The 24,490-nt window shown below is 38.9% G+C and overlaps 1 protein-coding gene across 1 annotated transcript in view; it reads right to left on the bottom strand.

Annotated features, from left to right (window-relative positions):
• The window catches only part of PHB (prohibitin), a 119,299-nt gene that overhangs the window by 38,158 nt on the left and 56,651 nt on the right, over nucleotides 1-24,490 (bottom strand). Inside the window, 3 exon segments of the mRNA XM_044055267.1 lie at nucleotides 3,604-3,619; nucleotides 13,003-13,041; nucleotides 14,983-15,021. Of these exon segments, the coding sequence (XP_043911202.1) occupies nucleotides 3,604-3,619; nucleotides 13,003-13,041; nucleotides 14,983-15,021 (94 nt within the window).

Raw genomic sequence — 24,490 nt, forward strand, 5'->3', positions numbered from 1 at the left:
AACTTTCATATTTTTTATAACTTCTCTCCATTGTTCCCTTACAAAGTTAGCAACAAGAAAAAGCAGTTTTACTTTTGGCAAAATGACATCCTGCTATTCTTACCACATCTCCAAACCCCTTACTTTTTAACTTATATAATTCTACTGCACCCAAAATCTGTCCTGTTCCGTAGATAATCTGTTTCATGCAATGTTTGCTTTTGACAACTAAAATCAAATCATCTGCATAGGTTAACAATAATGGTAACTTTAACCATTCCTTAATTTCCCAACTACCACCCTGTAACCTTAATCTACATGTCTGTATAACTGCACTCATTATCATCACAAACAAACACATGCTAATTGGACAATGCTGCATTACCCCTTTTCCCTGTCTTTATCTTTTTTCCTACCCATCCATTCATTCACCATCACAGACACGCAAGAATTTTCATTAAAATGTCCTCACTTTTCTTCCTATTTTATTTACCGCATATTCTTTGAAAATGTTCAATGTTTCCCCATGATCAATACCAACAGATGCCTTAAACACATCACATACTGTTACTTTTCTTTCTCCTCCCCTTTATTTATACACCCAACCAGTTCTTTAACTAGCATTAGCATTTAATGTACTCTTTTCTCTTTAACCCGATATACCCTTTTGCCTAGTACTTCTTTCAGGACATCGATCATTCTTTTCTGAATAATCTTCATAAATATTTTGTACTCAGTATTTCCCAATGTAATTGTTTTCCAATTTTTTATTTCTTCCATCCTCCTTTTCCATATAAAATGTATAACCCCCCTTACAAATCTCTTCTTCTTTTATGCCTTCCTTCATTCATTTATTCATTCAGTCTTTCCAGAAAAAAATATCCTTTTCATTATCTGACACTGCTTTATAAAACTATGCTCTAATCCCTCTGGACTAAGTGTGGATTGCTCTTTACCTTCCTTTATAGCATTATCTCTTTTCTCTTGATTCTTTTTTGCATTTCTTCTACTACCTCTTTCTTCTTTATTTTCCATGCACCCCCTGTTACATTCATTTTTTCATGCATATTCTGTACATATCTTTCAACTATATCCATAATATTTTACCTGTCCTTTTTCATTCTTCACTACATTCATTTTCTCTCATTATATCTTAACTTCTTACCTAATAATGGAGAAACATTTTGTTTTCTCTCTTTCAAATAATACTTTTGTCTAAATATCATCTTCATTTTCTTTATTATATTTATATAGTTTCTTTTTTTCTTCTTCTTCAGGATTCCCCCTGCTCCTTTCTCTACTATTTTTTCACAGATTTCTTCATACATATAACATGTATTTTTTCCTCTTCCATTTATCTCTCTAATTTTAAGTGCATTTTTTAAACTTTTCTTTATACAACATCGAACACTTTGCTATAAATTTGCTTTATTGCTATATGATCATCCTACAATTAACCTCTTACTATTTAAGACAATCTACTCCTGCAATTTTTCCTGTCAGCCTTTTAACCATTTTCCTTGTTATTGTATTTTTATTCTCTCTCTCTTTTATCACCCTTACAGTCCCATGATCTGAAACATCCGCCTCTCTAATTCCATCTTTTATTTCTTTCATGTCATCTGTTTACAATATATAATCAATTGTTGTTTTAATTAAACCATCTTATAAGTATTCCTATCTCTTTGCCATTTCTTAACCTACCATTATTTATAAACTGTCTCAGCATTTTTACATCTTGTGCTATCTTCCCTTTCTCCTTTCATACATTACAATTAAAGTCTCCCACCATCATGACAGATATATTGACTACCACACAATTTTGAATTTCCTCCATTTTTTCTTTCATTTACAATTGTGTAGGCATACATTACTACTGTTCCAAACACCTTCTGCCCCTCCCTTTCTTACATCATGCACTGAAACTCTCCATGCCACCATCACCACCACAAAATCTACACTTTTAATATTTTCATACTTTAGCACCTGAACACACATCACTTCCTGTAGTCCACACCACTTTTCTTTTCTTTTCCACATCTTCTCATATTCTTTTCCTTTTTAACTGTACAGTTTATATCAAGTAAGCAAATTATCTGTGCATTTATTTTTTCAAAATTATCTGTGCATTTATTTTTCCCAACATTCAAACACCATCTTTTTCTAATATCACTCTTCAAGCTATTCACTTTCAGTGATTATATAGTTAACAGTAAGCTTTTCCTATTTTTTTAGTTTATCTTTTGGGCTCTTTTTTCTCCTTATAATCCTTTCTTCCTAAGAACCCTCCACTTTTTTATTTTCTAACTCAGAGCTCATATCTCCCTCTTTTTCCTCTGCTTCTAATACCCCAAACCTGTTTTCCACCTGTATATATGTTTCTTTTTCATTTATTAGTTTCTGGACTTCATCTAGTGTATCTTTTTCTATATTTTTACCTTGAAATTCCTTACCCAGTCCCCATCCTTTCATCATTTTCTCTCATCCTTCACTGCTTAAAAACTTGTTCTTCCATCTGATTTTCCTTCATGGATAATCAAACTAAAAATGCTCCTCATTTCCACATTTCCTACCCAATGGATAGCTGTTTTTCCTGGAATGTCTAAACTGCCCACACTTTGTTTTGTACAGTCCTGGATTAAATATGTTTCATTTCCACAGAAAAAAAAAACATGCTTTTGGCTAGTCCAAATACTTAATGTTCCCCCTTTTCCCATGTATTACCATCTCATTAGGCACATGTTGCAACTTATTTTCTGTTTTTAATGTTATAGAAACATCCCATCCTGCAATGCATACTTTTCTGTCATCTACAACACATAATGACATAAGTTTAAGAAAAAACATTTAATTCATTTTCTTAAATTCAGCCATTATACAATTGTAACAAGTTTTATTTTTAACTGCACATTCTCATTTTGATAAACATAGCGCTTCCAAAGAGATACATTAATTTTCTTTTCACATTAATTATTTGTTTCTGCTAATGCAAATATCTCAAAAGTTATTTATTAGAAAGATTCAGTTCCCATATGTATTAATGTCCTAATATCAGACAGCCTGAAGCCTAACAGCATATCAACATTGTCTAAAACACAGTAAACAAACTTCATACCCTACAAGATTTCCTCACTCTGGAGAATATAGACATTGGTGCTGTTACCGAGACATGGTTTAAGTCTTTAGGAAGTACTCTGGCAGTGCAAGGCTTCAGTGCCTTCCACACATTTAGGCAATCAGCTGCACAGAAAGGGACAAAAGATGGAGGAGTCTCAGTCTGCATTAGCAACAAATATACCTACAGGTTGGTAAAATAGGACATTGCTTTGGAGTTTATCCTTGTGCAAATCGCCATAGATGAAGTCCCATGCCATATCCTAGGAAGCTATAGTTCACCCTCTATGTTGCAAGAATCCCATAGCTCATATGTAGACCCACTGGAGTTACTCAGCATTCATCGGAGACTTTAACTACCCCTGTATAGACTGGGAAACCTACATTGCCTCAAACTTGCAGGCACAATGACTCCTGGACTTTATTAACACATATAGTGTGCACACCCACTAGAGGCTCAAATGTACTGGAATTGGTCCTAGCAATATTGGGAAACCACTGCACACCCACTAGTGTCACATCCTCACTGGTGAGGTCGGACCACAGAGCTGTCTCCTTCAAAATATGATTTTCTCCTTTTGCTCTCCTCTTCCTGAGATCTTCCCTTCCCACACATTCTTTTTCCCTTCTCTAATCCCATCCAACCCCTCTATTTTATCCTCTCCCCCTTCATCACATGCCCTCCCCTGAACTTAGTTTTAGACATCGCAAACTGTGGCACCATTTTTAAAGCCTGATCAGAAGCGACATTATCCTTCTTCTTTCCCCAGAACCAGTTCCCACGGTAGTGCTGCTTGCTTCGCCTCCCAGTAGGTTTGAACAAAGGGATAGCCTAACATATAGGCTTATTTGAACATAGAAATGTGCTAAATACTGTACTCCTGGAAATGTATGTGTTTATGAATGTTACAAATGTCTTTTACCACTGAACTAACTGTGATACAGCTGTTTTTGTTCATATAACCGCAATATTGGCTTGAGTCTAACTTGTTCCATGATACCTAAATAGAGGCCGCAATTACCTATCACCAGCTGCTCTGGTGCCTCTTGGAGCTAGTTAGTTTTCTTTATTTTCTCATAAGCTAATAATGTATTTCTTATTATTTGCGCCTATGGCTGTATAACGCTGACTGCATTATGTATGCCAACCACAAGGCATTGTAATAGAAAATGAATAGAAACAGAGAATCCTGTTTGTACTCCCACCTAGAAACTTTTATCACTTGCATGTGGAGTATATTTGCACCAAATTACTGTAATAGTAGTGTAATTGGAGAATCACATGGTGACTAGTGTATAAACGCCATCCTAAGGGCGTCGCAAATATGACCTGCTTGCAATATCTGCTCACAAAGTGATAGTTTCCAGACTGTATGAGCCCTAACAAGGCTCTTTACCTTAGCGGTGAAAGCATACATTTGTTGACCAAACTAATGAATGCCACTTAAGTGGGCTGTAACATGCGTGCATTTAATTAAACTCGCTGAATGGTGTAATGCTCTTTTTACAAACCATCCAGCCAGCCTGTATTGTTTAACTACTGTACCTAAAAGGTCACATTGGTGCCCCACTAACAGTCAAGGTCTACAAACTTAATACATTAGTGGGAAAGAACCCATCCTTGTACAGATATTCTATGTGATACTTTAAGGCAGTGCTAAAGGGTCCACTTGGATTCTCTGCGCTAATTTAATGTTTAGTCAGCCTTGGGCTAAAGCAATGTACTGACTGTTTTTCTGTTAATTAATGTTCTAATTTAATGGTGCTCTGCATTGCTATTTTAAGTGCTTTTGTCTGCCTGAAATGGGTTTACCTACCTCCATACCTGTAACTTTAAAACTTCCAAATAACCTAACCTAGTGTGTGTCTCCTCTCATTTTACAGTTCTTCACTCCAGAAGCTCCCTCCCTGCCTCTAAAGTAAAAGGAACACCTCCTTGAAATCCTCTGAAATTTCCCTGGATTTTTACCTGCCAGCCTGAGCCTTTCAAACTACTGTGAGGACTCCCCAAACACCACATTTTGTGAATGTATGTAGCCCTAAATCAAGTATTGTAACTGCCTATTAATCACTTATATATACTTGTTTGCCTCCCTGTGTGAGTGATTCAGCAGCCTACCGCAGACCGATAACTACTCTAACCCTCAGGTCTTCTATGTCCTCGAAGTTTTCATAGTGTCCTAGAAACTTTTCATAGTGCACCATTAATGAGACCTGGTCCTCTTTCCTGCCTGCTATCTTCCTAGTTACCACTAGGTGGCAGCACCTACATCCAAAAGCCAGTAAAACACTATTCCCAATTTGGCTTCATTTCTTTTGAAATTGACTGTATATCTCATATCCTAGTTAACACTTGCCAAACACTGGAAATAAACCCCCCACCCCTCAAAGCACAAACTATTTGTACTAAAGCATCAATATTTACCTTTGTAAATTATTTCTCCCTTTATTTTCTCATAATAACTACCTGTTTACCTTACCATTTAAAACGGCAGTTGCTGATACTTTTTTCCTGCTGATTTTCTCCTTTTGCTCTGTCCTGCTCAGTTCCCCCTACATGCGCACTCTGCTCCCCTACCCTCCCCCCAAATTCCACCCACTCCCAGTGCACCTACACTTATACTTCCTCAACCCCTCCCACTTCCATACACACACCAATTTCACCCCCACCCCCACCCTCTCTCATACATGCACCACAACTCACACACACATACTACAATGCCTACCTTCCCACCACAAACTCTACTACTAGCTACCCTTCTAGTATCCCTAACCTATATTACCCAACTTAACCTCCACACCAACTCATACCTACCTCTAACCACACACACCATCACCTCAGACCCCCCAAATACATCCCACTCATATTCACAGATCTCCCCAGAACTCTACTCCTCCAGCCCATCCAATCTTTTCAAACTCTCCTTACTCCCTACACCACCATCACCTCACCCTACTCTAACTACTTTCTCAAAGAAAACCCTCCCCCAGCAAAACCATACTTCTCTATCCCCTCTACTCCTCCTCAGACAGATCCTCCCCAATATCTCACTCTCTCTCTCAGGTTACATCCACCCTAACCCAGGCCCAACCCTCAGCTTTACCCACCCTAACTCAAGTTCCAATTCACACAAACACAAGGCTATCTACCTCATGACCCTAAATGCACAAAGCCTCGGTAATAAAATCCCCAACCTACATGCCTGGCTCTCTCACAACCAGCCAGACATAACCGCTGTCTCTGAGACCTGGCTCAAACTCTCCATCAGAGTTAACAAAATCCTCCCTCAAGCTACCATATCATACGCAATGATAGGCCTCATAGAAAAGGAGGTGGCATAGCAATTATCTACCCCTCCACTCTCACTTTTACTCCACTGGCCAACTCCATCCCAACTTTTGCCAATGCAGAAATGACTGTGGGCTTTTTAAAACTTAACAACTACAAATCCATCTGCATCTACATCCCACCTGGAAACAATACCAAAACTCTAGAAGACATCCTCTCTTGGTTTAGCTCAAACATCAAAAATGAAACCTACATTCTTGGTGACATAAATATTAACTGGGCCTCCTTCCTCATAGATACCCCAACTCACTCTATCAAGCTCTACAATTTCATCCAACTAATAGACCTCCCTACCAGGCCAAACAAGGATGGTTCCTCTGGTACCATCCTAGATTGGATACTAACAACACACCCCAACCATATCTCCAAAGCCGGTATAATACCAGACCCCCTAGGTAACCACTTACCAGCCTTCACAGACCGCCTACCCCCCACATAGAAAAACAATACCTATTCAAGCAATCCTGTAACCTATCTTCCATCAACCCCAAAATCTTCTCTGAATGTCTCAAGGTTACTAACTGGTCTCCACTGAAAAGCCTTCCACTAGATAATGCTGTCACATATTTTAACCAAACTTTCCTTACCTTACTTGATAAACTAGCCCCTTTACAAACCAAATGTATCAAAACTAATCCCTACTCCTGATTATCGTAAGAAACTAAACTGATAATGAATCAAAGAAACAAAAAGTGGAAACTGTACCAAAAACAAAAAAACCCCAGCAACCTCCAAGAATATAAACATATTTGTAACCTTGCCAAACAATCAATAACAAAAGATCGCAAAAACTACTACAGCAATCTGAAATACAAGCACTCAAACAATCCAAAGAAATTCTGGACGTCCATCTCCTCAATACTCAACCCTGGTAATAATACCAATCCCTGCCCCAATCCTAACCTCTCAAGCCTTGAAACAGCCACTAATTTCAGCACTTTTTTCATTGATTGCATAGCTAAATTATCCTCCACTTTCCCCAGTCCGTCTACCAATACTACCCCCTCACCCTGCCCCCCAAACCCACCCTCTCACCATCCTTCCCCCTTGTTCTCCCTTAAACCTGTCTCCACCAATACTATAAAAAGACTACTCCAAAAGCTACAACCATGCCGCAATGCCCCTGACAACCTTCCAGCAAATTTTCTTCAAATATCAGCCAAATCAATAGCCTCCCCCATATCCATTCTCATAAATAGATCCATTCAGGAATCCTATGCACCAACCATCTGACGTCATGCATTCATAATTCCTCTCCACAAAGGCAGTAAGAACACAGACACTATCAACTTCAGACCCGCAGCTATACTCTCTCCTCTCTCTAAAATTCTAGGGAAAATCATCCACTCCCAGCTCATGCCCTACCTAACCCAGCACAAGCTCCTCTCTCCCACCCAGCACGGCTTCCATCCTGGCCACAGCACCATGACAGTCCTCCTTTCCTTCCTTGAAACAGTCAACCTAGCAAGTGATAGCAGCAAATACATATCTTCTCTATTTCCTGACCTCTCAAAGGCATTCAACACAATCTCCCATTCCCGTCTCCTGTCCCAACTCTCACACTTGCACCTATCTCCCTCAACCCTAGACTGGTTCTCCAGCTACCTTTCCATGTGCCAACAGGCTGTACAATGGAAAGAATCATCCTCCCCTTTCTTACCTACACCCACAGGAGTTCCGCAAGGAGCAGTACTTGGCCCTCTCCTCTTCAACATATTCATTAACAACTTCCACCTCTCCATCCCTGAAGCCTCAATCATCCAATAAGCCAAAGACTCCACCATCTGCTCAGCCTCCTGCCCCTCCAAACTTCTACTCAATACCCAAACAGCCTTCTCCAAAACTGAATCATGGATGCAATCCCATCACCTGGCCCTAAATGCCAGCAAAACAAAACTATTGATATTAACTCCCACCAAAACCTCCCAATTCAACAAGATCCAATTTTCCATAAAAAGCCACAATAACACCCCTCTAGAAATAGTTCCTAGTACCAAGCTACTTGGCATTACCATCGATGAAAACCTAAAGTTCGACTCCCACATCCTCTCGACAATCAAAAAAACCCACCAGAAAATCGATCTTCTCTACAGACATAACTACTACCTTACTCCCTCCTCCCGTCATACCCTTGCATCTACCTTCCTTCTCCCCTCTCTCTTGTACGGTGCTCCCCTATTCTCCAACCTACAACTTGGCCTCCATTCTAAACTTGAAGCTTGTTACAACAAAATCTGCAAATTTGCAACCAATTCTAAGAACTCTTCCCATCACTGTCACTCCCTACACACCCTAAACTGGCTAGAACTCCACAACCACCTAAAGTACCTACAACTTACAATAGCCCACAAACTCATCTTTAAACCAACAGAATGCTCCTCTCTTGCTAAATCTGTAACACCCTACACACCTACCCGCACCCTGAAATCCAAAGGCCAAAACCTCCTACATGTACACAAACCCATCCACCCTCCTGGCAAACTACTACTATCCCACACTGTAGCCAAGCTATGGAACAATCTCCCCACACCACTACGTAATATACCTAACCAGAACAACTTCAAATCCATGCTTCTCTCCCATCTCTCCTCCAAATGGGAATGTCCTTCACATGCTCCCACCTAAAACACCCACACTACTAACTCCACATTTAAAATTATTGTTTCTTTGCCAACTTTAACAAACTTCGGAAGTCTTGCTCAGAACATCTTTCCAAAAATCTTTTGCATGCATGTATCTGGTCTACCTTACACATATTCTCAAACTGACTTGCTCTTAATTGCAAAGCAGTGTGTATATATTATTTGTAAAACTGTTACTCCTGTACAGACTAATATTGACACATGCAACTCACTTTATCTATTATTAATGTGGCAACTCTCTGTAATTCTGCCTTTTATAAGTTTACAAATGTCTGTACTTACATCATATAATGATGCAAATGCTGTATATTTAGATATATTCTAATGCTGCAAATCTATGTACTTTATATTATGTACCAGAGCTTTTCTCCTTGGGTCTCCACTGAAAAAGGGCCACAAGCCCAGATGGACTAACCCGGTTAATAAACAAACAATAAATAAATAAATAAACTTGGTGACCCCAGCAAACCCTGTAACAGTTAGGAACTATTCTAAAGCAAACTACACCCTATAAAGTGATAGTTTGTCAAAGTTCAATATCTCTCCTAACCCCAAGTTCACAGAAACCTATGAGGCATTGTTCACAGAGACCCTGTATAACCATGTAAAATATCTATTTATTTATCAGCATTTGTTTACCAGGATAGTCCACTGGGCCAAGCAGAGCCCATTTTCAGTGGATGCCTGGGGAGAAAAGCTCCACAAAAATACATTTGGAATATAAAAAAAGATGAAAGTGTAAATTAATACAACAAAGCACATTTAGAAAATACATAAACATCAAGAAAAGTTTAAATACAAAGTAATTTAGGTATAGTTGGCATGGTAGAATGTGTAGAATTGATAACAATGCTTAGCAACAAATTATAGCAGCAGATAAGGCTTGAGTAATATTAAGAGACTAGTAGTGAGCACATTAAGACTAGTAATGTTCAAGAGAGGTAGTTATAAGGTGTTAGAGGGAAAGCTGGGAAGATGATAGAAGAGGCAATGGGAAAGAGAAGAAAATAGTGGCAGATTTAACTTGGAAGGATTGGGGTAAGAATAAGAGAGAGAAGCAGGCCTGGGAGGAACTGATAGTGAAGAGAAAAAGGAGAGAGAGAGTATAGTAGGTCTAAGCACAGGATAGAATGTTAGGGAAATACAGGAGAAATGAGGTAGGATAGCAAGAAATGATGTTATGGATGGAGGAGGCTTAGCACAGTTGCAGAGCCAGGAAGACTAGAGGTGATTATGAAGAGCTCTTTTGAAGGAAACTGAACTTTGGGTGGTGCAAATAGATAGAGGAAGGTTGTTCCAAGTTTTAGCTATTGTCCAAGAGTACAGTAGCTGACCGGTAGTAGATTGAGTTTGTGAATTTGCAGGAGCTGCTGGTTTTGTGATCTTAGGGGCCTAGTGGGATTATAGTTGGAAAATAAGACATTTAGGGCAGGGCAATCCTGAGGTTGAGTAAGTATTTTGTGTATGGTAGTTAGTTGGAGACAGGTGAGATAGTGGATGATTCTAGCCAATTTAGTGCTTTTAGGGGTGTGCAGTGGTGGGTGTTTGTTATGAATTTGGCTATTTTGTTATAGCATACTTCTTAGTTTTGAGTGAGGGTTGGAGGTTAGTTAACAATCGGGCAAAATAGACAAGTGAAGGAAGAAGACGTGGAAGTGAGTACTTGCTTTGTAGGGAGAGAAAGGAAATGTTTATGTGCATAAAGGAGACCTAATTTTTGTGTGGCTTACTGATATTGTTTTGTATGTGTACATGGAATTTTAAGTTTTCATCAATTATAATTCCCAGCATTTTGGTGTGGGAAACTGTTTCAATGTTTGTGTTGTTCAGGGAGAGTATATTAAATTGTGATTTGTTGAAGGGGGTATTTTTCTTTAAAGTGAATAGTATAAGCTTTGTTTTGTTTGCGTTAGAGACAGGTGGTTATTGTGGAGCCATGTCTCTATGGCAGAAAATGCAGATTGAGTGATTTGTTGAAGTTGTATCAAGATATCAGCAGAGCATATAATAGTGGAGTCGTCACTGTATTGCACAAGTGAGCCTTGTTGAAATGATGAGTGAAGGTTATTGATAGAAATATTAAACAATAGAGGTCTTAATATGGAGCCTTGTGGAACTCCAGCAGTGTTGTGGATATATGGGGAAACACAGTGTTTCCATTTTACAGCATGTTGTCTGCCTGATAAGTAGCTTTTAAACCATTTGAGAATAGATGTAGCTAGATCAATGTTAGAACACTTGGAAAGAAGAAGTGAGTGACAGATTGTATCAAAGACCTTAGATATGTCCAGAAATAGAGAGAGACAATCTTCCCAGAGTCGCAAACTTTAACTATGTCTTTAAAGGATATTAGGGCAGTTGAAGTCCTGTGGCCTGGTCTGAAACCATGTTCTGTTTGAGAAGGGACTTGATTGTTGAGAAGAAAATGTAGAAGTTGCATGTGTATAGATTTTTCTAAGAATTTGGAGATTGGGGATAGAATAGCAATGGGATGGAAGTTGGAAATATCGGTAGAAGTACCCCCTTTGTGGAGAGGTAAGATGTATGCTTTTTTCCAGTGCTTGAATACATGGGATTCTTAGATGGATCTGTTAATGAATATGCTAATAGGGTAGGCAATAGCTTCTGCAGCAATTTTTAGGTACTCTGTAGGCAAACCATCGGCAGCATTAGAACTTGGTTTTAGATTTAGGAGTAGTCTTTTTATGGTTGAGGTTGGGACAGTTGTGAGTGTGAATTCTGGGAAGGAATTGGATATTGTTATGTTTGTGTGTACGATTGTGGGGGACTGACACTGTGTGAGTTTGAAGAGGGTGGATTGACCTAAAATGTTGTAGTGGGGAGTGGAGACTGGGAATGTTTGTGTTGAGAGAGAGAGAGAGAGTAATTGTCTGTGAGTGTTAGTTGTGGGGAGAGGTTGTGAGAAACTGAATGTGATATTAGCTATGGTGTCAATGAAGTAGGAGTTAAAGAGGCTTGCTATTTGTTCTGGTGTTTTATCTGGGTGTGTGCAAGGGTTACTTTTTTGTGCTAGGGTTAAGAAGAGTGCCATTGGAGGACAAGAATTGTTTAGGGTTATGTTTGTGCTGATTTTGAAGCTTTAAATAGTGTTTTTTCTTATCTTTAGAGACAAGTTTTTTTAACTGTTTGTGGTCTTATTTGAACTTCAGTAGATCAGAATTATTTTTATATTTTTGCCATAATTTCCATATTTTGTCTCTTGTTAACATCAGTTCCTTGGTAGATTTAGTTAGCTATGGGGTATGATTTACCTTTAATCTCCTTGTTTGGGGGGGGGGGTGAAAGGCTGTCTACTATTTTTAGGAAAGTAGAGTTAAAACAGTGCAGAGCATCATCTAGGGGAGGGTTTTTAGATTATTCCAGTTAATGCTTTTCAGGATATGGTTGAATGTTTGTGGGTCGAAAATTGGACAGGTTCCTAACATGCTTGAAGTGATGTTATTTTTTGTAAATGGGGGAGTGCCATAAGTAGCAAATGCAGGAAGGTGATCGCTTAAAGTATTAGGGAGGGTGCCAGATGATGAAATTTTTGTGGGGTTGGGGACTAGAATACAGTTTAAGATGGCTCCTTTATTAGTTCTGTTATTATACCTGGTGGGGGTGGAGATGACTTGTCTTTATAGATGCTGCTGTACCTATTAGAAGTAAACACAAGACAAACTCTAAAAGCAAACCATACTGGTGGAACCCTAACGTAAATAGGATTTATAACAAAAGGGAAAAAAAGTCATGGCTAACATCAGAAAGAACACCTCTGATATAGCTCTCTAATTAAACTAAATAGGAAACTAAGAGGACTATCCAACAAAATTGATTATGATGTCAAGATAGTCTCGCAGAGTAAAGACAACCAGAATGCCTTCTGCAGCTACGTCTGTAACCTGAAGGGCATCACACAGCAATATGCCAAACTGGTGGTCAATGGTGGCAGCTTCACTGAGCAGAGTGACATAGTGAAAATCTTGGCTTACAAAGTCAGCTCAAACTTCACCACACACTCCCAACCTACCTCCCCCATGAAATACCTATTAGCATAATCCCCAGCTATTAGCAAGAAACAGGTTCTGGTGGCACTCACTAAAGCCAAAAATACAGCCTCAACAGGGCCTAAAAATATGCTTCCTAAATAGCTTGAAACATGACCTATCAGGACCACTTCAGTCATCTTTCAACTATAACCTCAGAACAGGCTTTATACCACAAGAATGGAGGACTACAACTGATATCCTGCTTCACATGAGTAGACCATCAACTGATCCCCAAATCTACAGACCATTAGTCTAATATGTAAACCCGTGGGACGAATTATCATGGAAATAATCAACAAATACATAGGTAACCTTCAGACACTGGACCCAACACAGTTTGGCTTTGTCAAGGGAAGGTCATTCTTACTAAACCCAGTAGACTTCTTTGAAAAGGTCACCAAGGCAATGGATGAGGAGAAAACAGTGCATGCCACCTACCTGTACCTGGCTAAGGTGTTTAGTACAATATCCCTCTCTCAGGAATAGCTAACAAACTCACCAAACTAGGCATAAATCCCTACATAACTTGCTGGATTTCCACTGATTCACAGACAGGGCTCAGGAAGACTTTATTGGTGATATCACCTCCACTAAGAGACCAGTCACCAGCAGGGTACCTCAGGTCTCCATGCTGGGACCACTCTTATTTGGCATCTATTTCTCAGAGGTAAAGGTTAATGTCAAGGACCTTTGACTGTGCACATTTGCAGTTGACTGCAAATTGGGAGTTATCATAGATTCTCCATGACACAAACAACTTATCAAAGTGTCTAATACAGACAAATGACTAGTGCCAAAGTTATGGATTAAAACTCAATGCCAAGAAATGCATTATAGTGCCTTTTGGGAAAATGGCCACCCAAGCTAATTAGTTCATTGATAATACATGCTAAGAGTTGACCTGATAGTCAGGGATCTGAGAATATATATAGACAGTAATCTGGCCTTTGACCATCATATGGCCAGTGTAGTAAGAATTTTTCTGTGTTGCCCATCTTTTAAGTAAGGGTATAGCATCCAGGTCGAAGGAAGTCATAATGCCACTTTATTCAAACCTTATCAGAACCATCCTTAAGTACAATGCCCCATTCGGCATGTACCTGACCGAATATATGCAACTGTTAAAATGTCCACAAATGTTACTTACCAGGAGAATCCAGGGTATAAGCACATTGCCCCATATGGATTGCCTTAAAGTGTTATCTCTGTACTCATTCTCTTACAGGTTACTGAGAGGTTACCTATGCCTGGCATGCAATGTATCCTTGGATCCAGCTGTGATGGACCTTTAGCACATCCACAAAACAAACAGCATGAGAACCACTTGATCCAAGGATTTAAATTTTGCTTGCACATAAATAGGACATGTTGGAAAGATAGATATGTGTCTCAGAGGATCCCCATGATCTAAAATAGGGTCCCCATCCAAGTGAAACAGAGTCCATCCCTAACCCTATTTTAAGCGTAACCTTGACCCATGAATGGGAAATTGAAAATTCACCCCAGGTTTGGCCCTCATGTCTCTGATAGACAGAGGCAGAGAGTAACTATGGCCAAACTATAACATACCCACCAAAAATTTTAGAAACTTCTTCATTAGCATTCTCCCTCATAATAAAAATCCATAATACATAGGGACACATTTGGGTTGAGTTGCACAGCTAGGCTTGCAAAGGCCCTGGTGGTAGTTAGTCTAGTATTTACAAACACGCCTATGAAGTATTTATTTGCTGCTTATACTGTGTTTTCACCTGCACAAAAGGCCTTTTCCTCCTACTGTTAATGCTCCAGTCTGCCTGCTCTGCATCTGCACGTCCTTTTCTTTCATTGGTACAGCTGCTGGAAACACTGCTGTCAGTCTCTGTTTACTGCTCTCTGCACCATCTTCCTGCAGTCTGACACAGGGCACACCCTTAAAAGCAGTTACTCCACTGGGCAGAAGTGCTCTCTCTGTATCCATACCATTGTTTACATCATACTTCTGTGTTTTTGTCATTCTTTCACTGCCAAATATTTTGTCCATTACCAACCTCCACTGCATGGACACTGATTCTTCTGGTTCTGCTCCTTCCATTATTTGTTTGTAAAACAGAGTCATCTGGACCGCCTGATGCCATGATATTCACCTCCAAAGCATCTTTTCCCTTCTGAATGACAGTTTCTGTTGTCTCCTACTCCAGCTCATCTCCAATCACAGTTTATATCTTAGATTCCATGATCACCAGTAATAGCCCTCTGGTGCCATGTAGTTATCACCTTTAATAAGTTCTCCAAAGAGTAGGGGAATTGTCCCAGTGCTGTGGACAGATTTTTCCTAGCTAGTATGAATGCCAGCTCAGGTCTACCCAGAAAAGAGGCCCTAGGTCTAATAGAACTAACCTGATCAACAATTCATAAAGTAAATAAAATTGGTTCAACTTCACATACTTTGTACAATACTTCTGTGTTGCTACTGTATTGCACCTGCCAGCATTGCTGTCATATGTATAATGGGTCAGCTGCTGTGATTTACATGTAGCATTTCAACTAGACCTTTTGAATGTCAGTATAGTATACGTTCAGACAGATGGATTTTTTTCATTAATGTGGGCAGCCTTGTTCTATACATTTCTCAATGTCATGCTGTGATGCATATCATAGATATTATAAAATGGCTTCTTTTGTGGGTGACCTATCCATTGGGCTTATCTTTTGCATGACTCATAAGCCAACACTGTGGGCTTACTTAAGTTGCCTGAAACCTTTATACTGTTGTGCCTGCTGTATGATTGTTGCACATGTCATTTATATGTATATACACATATGTATCACATCTGGGCTTGTCAGACTTTATTTTTGTTTCCTTTACAGAATAAGATGATTATGTGGCAGTTACTAATGAAAATGCCTGTCAGAGAGCAACCTAGATGGAGATTGTGGGGTGGTATGCCATGAAATGGAGGCTGTGTTAAATCAGGACATGTGAGCCCTGCACCAGGAAAATGCAGCACTTAGGTGAGAGGTTGAACACACTGGTATTATAAGCTGACACTACTTGAAGGATGTAACCGATACCTGGCAAAAATTCTACCACTATGACAAGATCAAGAAGACTGTGATCTAGATGTTCTAGATTGTTCATGTTGTCCCATATGCAATCACAGAAATGCAGTGTACTGTAGTGGTGGGGTGTCACAGGTCACTTGGGGGCTATAGATATCTTGCGTTGTGCAAGATGAGCAGGACAAAACCTTAACAACTGCTGCTGCAGAGTCTTTGCCCACCCCACTTAGTCATTGTCTAGAAGCTGCCATAACAGGGTTTAGAGGCACCATAATGCAGCATGCATCAGAACACACTGGGATGCACAGTATGCTGCTGATGTTCTAGCAGGATGGTCTTGCCAATGTCATCTGTTCCCCCTCATTCAACACCTGGATCCACCAACCATAAGCATCCATTCCACCAGGCTGCGTGCACCACAGAACATACCCCTCTGCAGGCTGTAGTCGGGCTTTTGCTATCAGTAATGGCTACAAGAACTGTGCCTGTAGTGACCAACATGCATGACAGCTATGGGGCATAAAGTCTGAGAGTCATGGAGAGTTATGTCAATGTTCAACATGCTCATATATTTCTGGTGACTGCTTTGATTTTATTCTTTTTGTAGTTTCCATAGACCTGCCTTTTTATGCAAAATCTTTTTACTATTTTAAGTGCTATCTGTTGTATGATTGTGACATATGTGCAGTAAGACATTGTGCAGTGTGTCATATGTTGCCATCAAGGCTGCACTGGCATGTTATTCTAAATAGCTTATGGTTGTGTATCATCCATCCACTTGACATGTGATATCCTGCTTTGTTCTATGTGTGTTGCCTTGCACTGTTTTCCCAATGCTGTACAACTGTGTTACACCAATGGACATATGGATCTGGCCATGTCTGGCTACTTCTTTTCTTTTAAATGTCATCATGCCTGTTTTTTCCTCCCATGTATCTGTTTGCATATTGTATGTCCACTGCATGGTTTTGCATCTATATGCCTTGTATCAGTAGCATCCTTTACATGTGCATCATTGTTGATCTCATGCCATGGTTTGCATTTAGGTACCATGAATATATATCTTTATGCGTTTGCTTTATGGTACATGTGGCACCTGTGAAGTTCTGCAGTGTGTAACTGACTGTGTGATATGGAACACAATGTTGTCTCTCGATCCATACCGATTTTGTGGAATGTAGAGCACATTGTTAGTCACTCACATTCATAGTTTTGGCCCATCACCTTGGAATGCCATGTTAATCTACAATGTTAATTAATAATGTGGAGCTGTTGCAGTGAACGGCACATTTTCTGTGGTGCATTTTGGGTACTGGCAGTTCTAGAGTGTGATACAGAAATGTTTGTGAACTGGCCTTATTGTGCTTCTTTGAATCATGCTTGTATTTAGCAGTGATCTATACAACAATGTAGCACATTTGGTATGCATTGCACATTATGCCTCTGATTCATACTTCTCTGCCTCTCGGCTTTCTTAATCATAGCAGAGCACCATCAAAAATCAAAGCAAAGGGTCAACAATTACAGCACTCAAGAATTTGCTTACAGTAGAAATGCATCCTCATGAAATTGATAAGTTAAACATGCACATTTCCAAACTGCTGTAAACAGTTATGTGACACTACACACACACACACACACACACACACACACACACACACACACACACACACATGCACACACACACGCACACACACACACATAAGCACATGCACACGCACACACACACACATGCACACGCGCGCACACACACACACACACACACACACACACACACACACACACACACACACACACGCGCGCGCGCGTGCGCGCGCTCACATTACCAGCTCTCATGCTTACATACATACACCCTTGACAAATATGTTTGGATCTGTGGCAATATTTCATTTAAAAAGTTAATAGAACAAGTTTTGTATCAGTATACATTTTCTTAACAATAGAAAGTAATTCTAAAAAGTGACATTATTGACTGACTTTAATCTTTGTGAATGATTTACCAGAAATCCAAACATTTTATGAGGGACAGAGCAGAATATGAGGCAACATAAGGGACGTTCTGCAAAATCAGGAACAGCTGAGTGGTATGGCTGGCTGACAGTTTACCTGAAATCACAAGAGTGAGAATTTTTATACTAAAACAGGGGTCAAAACAACTTGTGCCATTATGTGGTACATGAATGACATGATTGTATCATATCTTTGTTGTATGTGTAGGCAACAGCAACATATTCAGGCAGAACAGCAGATGTAGCAGCAGCAGGGAGAGGTAACCTGTTGAATACAATCTGTTTAAAATCTCAGATCTTAGCTCAAACAAACCCAATCTGGACTGCGACTTCTGAATTGCACTCTTCTGAAGAATTTTCTGCACCATTGCTTCACTGTATACTGACTCGCCAGGTCTCATGCTTCAGCATCATGTCATTTTTCTTTTATATCACTAGCGCAAATATCTCTAAACTCAAACTTGTGGAATTCTGACTGTTAACTTTACTCCATATGCATTGGGCAGTATGGCATTTGCGGGAAGTCTGACATTATCAAGTTAATGAACAGCAATGTACTGAACATGAATGACTATGTTAAGGAACAGCAATGTACTGAACATGATTGAGCTAAGTTAAGGAACAGCAACGTACTGAACATGAACGACTATGTTAAGGAACAGCAACGTACTGAACATGATTGAGCTAAGTTAAGGAACAGCAACGTACTGAACATGATCAAACTAAGTTACTGCAAGGGTATAACAGAGTTTAACTCACAGTCACTTTTCAATTCATTTACAGTTATAATCAGTTGAAAACTATTTTACCCATGATATCAGCTCCAAAATAAATCAGAGCTTTGAGCTGTCCTTTTCTATTGATTGATTGTTCTTAAACTCGTTTCACCTTAGGAGATTCCTTTTTCAGAAGCTCTGCAACAAGCCTGTGAAAAAGCAGAAATCAGAGCTATAGACAATGTGGAATCAGAGTGGTGGAACTGAGATGTAAATCAAAAGGAAAATTGGAATGCTTCATAAAAGTGGAGCTCTGAATACTGTATGTAGTACATATAACATTGAAAAGGTAGCTTATGTACTCTGTTACATTGGGGAAACTGCAAGGAAACTGAAAGACACATAGCATGGGAGGGGTCATTTGCTGGTTATTGAAATGCTGTTTTATAAATGCATTACTGTTGCATGTCAGTTAAACTGATTCTCTCTATAGTTTCAGGCTAAGAAATATAGATAAGGCAGAAACTCGAGTAAATCTAAAAATGTATTATAGCTACTACAGTGTGAATAATATGCAGTAGAAAATACGTTAACCAACAAAATTACCTTAACTATCATTTTCAACTCTGACTACTTTTAAAGTAACTTTTAGAAATGTTACTTATCTGAAGTTATAAATATAGTTTAGATAAAAAAGGATAATAGCTGTATGTGTGAAGGAGCATCACATTGTAAATGTAATGCTTTCTCTTATTCTGAGGTTTCAGTTTAAAAAGAATGTTTAGGAAAAAGAGGCAAACGTTTTAAATGTTGGTGCTATGTAAATGTATTGTTTTAAGTTAAAGAAATTATGTGGGGTTATGCCTTGCACATATTGGAATATGTTTTAAATAAACTGTGTATGGAGATATTGGTCAAAATTCAGAGACACCTTATGGACTACACAAGACCTCACATCACAATTTGGGTAGTCTGAAAAGCTATGGAAATTCAGAAAGGATCTCCAAACAAGTTTACTCTGTTTCCATACTATTCACGGGTTCATAGGTTGGTACTAGGCTATAAGCCCTAGGGCCTATACAAGCCTAGCCATAACAATTCCCTGGCTATTTCTTCCCACATTATTTACTTTCCTGGACCCCTGGTAGCTGGTAATTCCAGAGACATTCCTCATGCAAGTAAGGCTCAGAAATTGGTAAATATATTGTCAGAGCAATTCAGAAACAGCTCCAGGCACACAGCTAGCATGATGTCACGAGTGTTACTATATATATGCATGCTGGTAATTTCTGGCATACACCATGTAATCCTGTGCAGGAAACTCCAAAGGCTGCCGTAAAGATATAAACAAAATGATATTTATGCCCAAAATTGTGCAAGTGGGATGTAAAACGTGCAGACTATTGCATATGTCTGCATTTTGTCACTTCTAATGACTGCAGTTTGACCATTCCAGCACAACATGTGCTATATGGTGTTAGACCCATGTTTGAAAATCAGCCATGAACTTAAATGGTTTGAAACCAAGGCTCACGCTGCACATGAGATGTAATAGTTAAGTCTACTCATTTACAAAATAAACAGTGATTCACAAAATGACTTTTTCTGTGAATGTTGCTCAGTGTATACAAACTGCTTCAATGTATGACATTCCTTTCAAAAACGCAGTGGCAGTAGCAGTTTCAAAACCGACTCTCATTTTTGTGAATCCCACTTCTTTCAGCACACAGCTCACTTCACATTGAAGGACAGCATGAATGCTACAGAGCTGCATTGAATGACATTCATTGGGAGCTCACTGAATACTGTGTTAACTGCAGCTGTTCTTTTATCAGTCCACAGAGTGCAGTATTAACAACAGCTGTTCTTTTACCAGTGCACAGAGTGCTGTCTAATAACAGCTGTTCTTTTATCAGTCCACAGAGTGCAGTATTAACAACAGCTGTTCTTTTACCAGTGCACAGAGTGCTGTCTAATAACAGCTGTTCTTTTATCAGTCCATAGAGTGCATTGATAATAACAGCTGTGCTTTTACCAGTGCACAGAGTGCAGTGTTAACAACAGCTGTTCTTTTACCAGTGCACAGCGTGCTCTCTAATAACAGTTGTTCTTTTGTCAGTGCACGGTGCTGTGCTTACAATAGCTGTTATTTTACCAGTGCACAGAGTGCAGTGTTAACAACATCTGTCTTTTACCAGTGCACAGAGTGCTCTCTAATAACAGTTGTTCTTTTGTCAGTGCACGGTGCTGTACTAACAATAACTGTTCTTTTACCAGTGCACAGAGTGCTGTACTAACAATAGCTGTTCTTTTACCAATGCAAAGAGTGCTGTACTGGGGACAGCTGTTCTTTTATAAGTGCAAAGAGCACCGTGTTAGGGACAGCTGTTCTTTTATCAGAACAAAGAGTGCCATGTTAACGACAGCTGTTCTGTTACCAATTGAGACTGCCACGCTAACAACAGCTGTGCTTTTAGCAGTGCACAGAGTGCTGTGCTAACAACAGATGTTCTTTGACCAGTACACGGTGCTGTGTTAAAAACTGCTGTTCTTTTACCAGTGCACAGAGTGCTGTGTTAATAACTGATGTTCTTTTACTAGTGTACAGAGTGCTGTGTTAATAAAAGATGTTCTTTTACTAGTGTACAGAGTGCTGTGTTAATAACAGATGTTCTTTTACTAGTGTACAGAGTGCTGTGTTAATAACAGATGTTCTTTTACTAGTGTACAGAGTGCTGCTCTTACAACAGATGTTCCTTTACCAGTGAGTGGAATGCTGTGCTAACAGCAGCATCTCTTTCAGCACCAACAAAAGCATGCAACAGCACAACTATACATAGTGTAGGCCCCTGGTACCAGGCTAAGATGTAGGGATGTTCATAAACTGTCAAACTGTGTTACACTTACAAAAGCCTGTGTTGTACTTATCTCTTGTATCTGCCTACTCCTTGACAGTTTACAACTCATCTGGACATTGTACTCCATGATTAAGATCGGGGGGTACGACATTCTCACATGGGCGCAATGTGACTCATGGTATTATCAGTACAGCCCAACTATTTATGGTGTATCATTATATGACTATAATGAGTATGTGACTGTATGCGTATGGGCACATGTATGCATGCTTCTGCACATTATCTGCTGAGATAGGATCTGACTTCTTCATAACATGGAATTTGATAAAATAGATATCAGAAAATGAAGATGTTATGCATTGCATATGCAAAGTATGAGTGGGCATGCATGTATGCAGTTCTTTACTGCACGATGGATGGATTATTAGCTGTGCTTTTGGAGGAACACAGGTCACAGCAGAATCTCCACTGTAGCACATAAATATATTGCAATGCAGTGTCAGTCAAACACTACTGCTTTCTTCTATGGTTGTGTGTGAATAATGGTAGCACTTTAGTCATGCCATTATTATTATATTTATTTATTTATTTATTTGTATTTACATTTTGCAGACTGGGGATGCCCTTCTGGGAAGATAAGTACCATGCTATATCTATCAGCTTGGTGCATAGTATTGTATTAACCCAAGGCACCATTACACAGTTCTCTTTGAAATACCAGCCTTCCTTTTCTCTACATTTAACATCACTCTGGTCCTACATTAATGTGGCCCTGAATATTTAAGCATACTACATTTCTTGTATATTATACCATGATAAACAGACCATTGTCATGAAAGTGTTTCCTTTTTCCCTTGTCTTTTGTGCAATAAAATGATTTGGAAAAATAATAATTTGCTTTATGCAGGTTAGAATGGGATAAGAAATTGTCAGTTTTTATATGTCCTTAAGTATGCTTGTAAATCATCTTCGCTTCAGGCTGATAAATGCATATTTCTTTATTTGATGTTTAGCTTGACAGTAGCAGGAAGCATTGTGATTCAGCATCACTGTCCAAAAGCAGAGGTGTCATGTCCAGAGTCACAAGGACTCTGGGAGCAGTCAACAAAGCTTTACCATGTTTTGTTTGACTTGTAAAGCTTTGCTTTTACAACACATCTCATAACTACTATAGCATTAGTACAGAGGTGCAATGACCACAACTCCTGCACAAATTACGTGACAGGAATAAATGTCTGGGTTATAAAATGCATTTACAGAAAATGATCAGCAATGCAAATTCCATTTCTTTCAGCAATTTATTTGTTTCATTATCTATTTATTTTTGTTGACCATGTTAGCCCCTCTAGACTTGGCCTACTTTCAGCAGATTATATTACAGATTCATAAAGTTAGAGAAATGCTCTTGAACAAGTTAAATCCCAGTCATTATTTAAGTGGATAAGTAAATATATTTACCATAAAAAAAAAAACAAACAAAAAAAAACTTTCTTTAGGGCAAGCCACACTTTGTGCTGATTTGTTATTCCTTACTTATGAATGCTTCTAAAAGCATGTTAATTTATTTGCATAAACTACAGTTATACTTCTTAAAACCACCTGAAAATAATTATGGTTAATTAAAAGTATCCATGTTACATTTTTCTGAAATGCATCTTAAGAAAGGAAAGGCTGCCTGGAGTTGAAAGCATACATTGTGACTGTGATTCAGGCATTAGCAAGTTATTCTGCCTGTGTGTTTCTCTCTCTCTCCACCTTATGTTTCACATAAACACAGCAAACACTTCACATTTAAAATTGTGTTTACCACTTTCATTATAAACGTGTTTACTCAAAGCAGTAAAATAGCATCTTTGTTAGTGCTCAGGTTTCTTTCCTAGAATGTGGAGTGCTAACCAAAACAGTGTTAAATGGGGTCTTTATAACATTGCACAGAATTTTATCAGCAGAAAATACAAATGCAGTCCAAATACAGTAGAAAAATAATGAACTTTTATTTGGTGATTTTTTTCTTTGAAAGTCATTATACGTAATTATATTTTAAAGAGGTGAAAATACAAATGTCGTAGCACAATACAGTTGTGAATTTTATTAATTCATTTTTTTATGAAAGTCACTATATATTATATTTTAGATGAGGGACCAGACAGCGGGTCTTTCACAATTCATAGCTTCTTGATGATGTAGGTCAGGAGTGTCCAACATTTTGGCTTGCCTGGGCCACATTGAGTGAAGAGGAATTGTCTTGGGGCAGCATATAAAATATATAATATATTTAACTGTTTTGCTGCCAGGGGCGCCAAAATTCGACCAAGAGGAATGATTTAATTTGATGCTTACCAGAAAAAGGACAATAATGGAATCTTTATGTGACAAAACTGGGCAGGCTGTTGACCAGCAGCAGACATGAATCAAGGGCAGCATAGCCATCAGCAAGCAGGACTGCTGTTACTGAGTGATTATCTGCTGCTGACCTAAGTTTTTGTCTCCACTATGTGGATTCCAATGAAAGTATACTTAGTTGGAGAAAATGTTCCTTTCTCACCCAGCAGTTTAATTCCAGTGAAAGAGATAAAGGATTACAATGGTCGGTGAATTAGCATTATGATTTAAGTTGCCATCTGTATTTATGTTTTCTTTAAATGATTAGTTCCCTGTGTGTGTAGATACAGTCAAAAACGTTTTTGTGTAAAGGTTTTATTAAAACATTATTATGTATTATGCCTACAAAA

This window comes from Protopterus annectens, chromosome 13.part0, assembly GCF_019279795.1.
Source record: "Protopterus annectens isolate FY-2018-M chromosome 13.part0, PAN1.0, whole genome shotgun sequence".
NCBI classification, from domain to species: Eukaryota; Metazoa; Chordata; order Ceratodontiformes; family Protopteridae; genus Protopterus; species Protopterus annectens.